General features: G+C 42.8%; 1 protein-coding gene across 1 annotated transcript in view; it reads right to left on the reverse strand.

Annotated features, from left to right (window-relative positions):
- The window catches only part of LOC111981730 (MAGUK p55 subfamily member 2-like), a 17,726-nt gene extending 13,811 nt beyond the window's left edge, over nucleotides 1-3,915 (reverse strand). Inside the window, exon 1 of the mRNA XM_024013133.2 lies at nucleotides 3,857-3,915. Coding sequence (XP_023868901.1) covers nucleotides 3,857-3,887 — 31 coding nt within the window. The 5' untranslated portion in view covers nucleotides 3,888-3,915. The remainder of the gene's footprint in view (nucleotides 1-3,856) is intronic.
- Between the last annotated feature and the right edge of the window lie 607 nt (nucleotides 3,916-4,522).

A 4,522-nucleotide genomic window follows, 5' to 3' on the forward strand; every position in this document is an offset into this window, starting at 1 on the left:
TTACCGAAACAGTGGTTAGTAAATACTTGTTTATTACGTTTGACTGCCGCTTTAAGAGTTACTTACACACTGTTACCCAGCCCAGTGATATAGAGAGAGGTAACTGTACGAGCACTTGTTATTTTCTGTGACAAAACCAAACAAAAAAAAAAACACAAAATGGACTTGTTTTTAATCAATAGCAGAGATGGTTCAACTGAGACCATTGGGCAAACCACGTATGAGATACTATGACATTATAGGATACGGCCATGATACGACTATCCTATAGGTATATCTATTTTTAATACTTATATCCGCTACTGGAGGGTGACTGCTACAGGACATGTTGATGTCATATAGATGTATGCCATTGTTGCACTCGAGTCGCTTAGTCACTTCATTGCCTTAGCTCACTCTATGAAGCTGGGGTGCGAATGCAGAGACAGCAGACAGTTACAAAATCTTGTTTAACGGGGGGAGCTGATGGACTGGGCTGTAAATTGAGTTGGAAAGTCTGTAAAGCAACGGTTGCTTCATACATTAGTTGCATGCTGAAGGTTTCTATTGAGATATGAAGCTAAAACGTATGCAATCCATTCCAAGTTAAGTGGGTCGGAAACACTCTTGGAACCTAGGCAGTAGAAATGTGATTTAACTCCTCCAAAACTTGAACTTTCAAGTTGTTTAAACTTGGCCTTCGCAAAAGGGGCGAGTCCTTTCTCTTTCCAAGGGTCGTTCCTGAATTCAGTCCTATTGCTCTGTGTGAAGCTGGGTGAACTCGTTCTGCTCTGGAATCTGTATCTGTGTTCTTGTGTCTCTGCGTGAGCTGGGTGTAACTCGTTCCTCTGAATCTGTATCTGGTGTCTGTGTCTCGTGTGAAGCTGGGGATCTAATTTCGCTGAATCTGGTTCACGTGGTTTTCTCTGTGTGAAAGCGCGTGTATCTCATTTCTCTGGATCTGTATCTGTGTTTGCTGTGTCTCTTTGTGAAGCTGGGGTGTATCTCATTCCTCTGAATCTGTATCTGTTTTTCTGGGTCTCTTTGTGAACCAGGTGTAACCAATTTTTCGTAATCTGTGGCTGTGTCTCTGTGTGAGCATGCTGAAACTCATTCCTCTAATCTGGATCCTTTTTTAATTGTTTCGTGTCTCTGTGTGAAGCTGGGTGAAACTCATTCCCTCGAATCTGTATCGTGTTTCTGTGTCTCTTTGTGAACCCAGGCGTGCTAACCCAAGTTCTTAATCTGTGTTTCTGTGTCTCTGTGTGAAAGGCTGGGTGTACTCATTTCCTCTGAATCTGTATCGGTGTTTCTGTGTCTCTGTGTGAAGCTGGTGAAACTCATTCCTCTGAATCTGTTATCTGTGTTTCGTGTCTCTTGTGAAGCTGGGGTATTCTAATTTCCTGCGAATCGGTATCTGTGTTCTGTGTCTCGTGTTAAGCTGGTGTATCTCATTTCTCTGGATCTGTGTCTCTGTGTTGAGCTGGGTTGTATCTCGATTTCCTCTGAATCTGTATCTGTGTTTCTGTGTCTCTGTTTAAAGCTGGTTACCGTTTCCTCTGACTCTGTATCTACAAGTGTTCTGTTCTCTGTTGAAGCTGGTGATATCTATCTCTTCTTGTTTTTTGGAATCTTGTTATCCTGTGTCTCTGTGTGGAGCTGGGTGTATCTCATTTCTCGTGATCTGATATCTGTTGTCTGTGTCTCTTTGTGTAAGCTGGCGTATCTCATTCCTCTGAATCTATTCGTTTTTTCGGTCTCTTTGTAACCGGGTTTTTAACCAATTTTTCTTAATCTGTAGGTTCTGTGTCTCTGTGTGAAGCGTGGGAATAAACCCTATTCCTTTCTGAATCGTATCTGTGGTTTCTGGTGTCTCTGTGGAAGGCTGGGTGAAAACTCTATTCCTCTGAATCTGTATCTGTAGTTTTCTGGTCTCCTTGTAACCAGGTCCTTTTTTAACCAATCTTTTCTAATCTTGGTGTTTCGTGTCTCTGTGTGAAGCTGGTAGAATCCATCCTTCTGAATCTGTATCTGTGTCTTGTGTCTCTGGTGTGAAGCTGGGGAAAACTCATTCCTCGAATTCTGATCTGTTTCTGTGTCATCTTGTGAAAGCTGGTGTTTATCTAATTTCTTGAATCTGTATCTGTGTTTTCGGTGTCTCTGGGTTAAGCTGGTGTATGTCATGTCTCTGTGGACTAGGTATGTCGCTGTGTGAAGCTGCTGGGTATCTCATTTGCTCTGAATCGTATCTGTGTGTCTGTGTCTCTTTGAAGCTGGGTGTAGTCTCATCCTCTGAATCTTAATCTGGTTTCTGTGTCTCGGTTGAAGCTGGGTGTAACTCATTCCTCTGAATCGGTATCTGTGTTTCTGTGTCGCTGGTGAAGCTGGTGTAACTCTTCCACAGAGACACAGAAACACAGATACAGATTCAGAGGAACGAGTTACACCCAGCTTCACACAGAGACACAGAAACACAGATACAGATTCAGAGGAACGAGTTACACCCAGCTTCACACAGAGAAATAGGACTAATTCAGGACTGACCCTTGGAAAGAGGAAAGACTCGCCCTTTTGCGAAGGCAAGTTAAACTTGAAGTTCAAGTTTTGGAGGAGTTATCACATTTCTACTGCCTAGGTTCAGGAGGTTTTCCGGACCACCTTGAACTTGAATGGATCATACGTTTTAGCTTCATCTCATAAAACCTTCAGCATGCAGCTAAATGTATGAAGCAAACCGTTGCTTTACAGACTTTCAACTCAATTTACAGCCCAGTCATCAAGCTCCCCCCGTTAAACAAGATTTGTAACTGCATGCTGTCTCTGCATTTCTGCACCCAGCTATGAGTGACTAAGCTATGAGTGACTAAGCTATGAGTGACTAACAATGTCATACATCTATATGACATCAACATGTCGTTAGCATGTCACCCTCCAGTACAGGATATAAGGACTTTAAAAATAGATATACATATAGATAGTCGCTATCAATGGCCGTATCCTATAATGTCATAGTATCTCATACGTGGTTTGCCCAAGGTCTCAGTTGACCATCTTCTGCTATTGATTAAAAACAGTCCATTTTGTGTTTTTTTTTTTTGTTTTGTTTTGTCACAGAAAATACAAGTGCTCGTACAGTATCCTCTCTCTATATCACTGCTGGGTAACATTGTGTATCTTAAAGGGGCAGTCAACAGTAAAAACAAGTATTTACTAACCACTGTTTCGGTAAAAAGCTGAGGGGACGAGGCAGGAGAAATGTAACCACTCTCAAATTCATAGAAAGAGCTATGGATGCAAGGACTGACCATCCATGATATCACAATTATAGTTTTAACCGTTATTATGTTCAAAAACATTGGAGTAAAACAAGCTTATTTTGGGTTGTGATGGGGCACGGCAGTTGAACTAAGCTCACGAGGCATTTCTAAGTTATATTCTTCAAGAATCAATGGGTACATATCATTTATTTATAAGTAAACAAATGGATGTAGCAACTGCAGAATGCCCTTTAATGTCAAGTGTGACCCAAGTCTCCCTCCACCAAATCCCAAAACTTATGCAGTTGTCTGGACAAGCAGTGAAAAATGGGTCTACTTCCAGGAAGTAACAGTGTCAGTTCAATCTCCATTTAGGGGACACATTATATGGCTTCATTAAAGTAGCCCTTTTCTGGCTGCGGCATTGAGAGACTGTGGGTCATAATGGCTGTGTGGTGTGTTTATGGATGTGGGTGTCATATAGAACATGGGGCGGCCCCATTTATCAGAGCTACGGAGAGAGGAGATGGACTGGGTAAGGGAGGAGGAAGTTGAGGGGCTGGAGGAAGGAAAGGAGGGATGGAGGGGGTGAAAGGACGGGAGAGGGAAACAAAACTCACCGCGCTCGGTGCCAGTCGATGCCACAGGCATGTTGAGGCTTTAGTCAAACTGTGTCAGGCTCCAGGCAGAGCAGAAGGAGAGAGAGAGAGAGAGAGGAATGAAGATGAGAGAGAGAGAGAGAGAGAGAGAGATTAATAAACATTTAGTTTAATAAAACATTTATTTGTATTGAGAGTGTTCCCTCATGTGTGCCAGAACAGACATCCATTTTGAATGCAGTCATCAGAGCTAAAATGTATGGTAGAAGGCTTCACGGATCAAAAAAATTGGACCCGTTCCGAAATGGACCTTAGTTTTCCCGTCCAGACCCGATATGCATAAATTAATTTCAAAAATATAAAACCCATTCCGAACGGACCCGAGGACAACTAGACCCTTTCCGAATAGACCTGGTCGGTTCCAGACCCGGTCCGAATGAGGGAAGCAGCAGAAAAATCTATTTAACCGGAGCTGATAAAACATGAGGGAGAGAAGGTAGAGAGAGGAGCAGGGGCTGTGCTGTGTGTGTAGGTTACGAGCGAGAGACACATTGAACAGGGAGAAGGGCGGGAGACGAGAGACAGCAACCAACCAAGCCGACTCGTGCTATAGTAGACTAATAGCTGCCATAGCTAGGTTATTTATCATCCAACATGATTATTTAGTACCGGTTTTGGCTGCATCAA

The sequence above is a fragment of the Salvelinus sp. IW2-2015 genome, linkage group LG20 (genome assembly GCF_002910315.2).
Source record: "Salvelinus sp. IW2-2015 linkage group LG20, ASM291031v2, whole genome shotgun sequence".
Taxonomy (NCBI): domain Eukaryota; kingdom Metazoa; phylum Chordata; class Actinopteri; order Salmoniformes; family Salmonidae; genus Salvelinus; species Salvelinus sp. IW2-2015.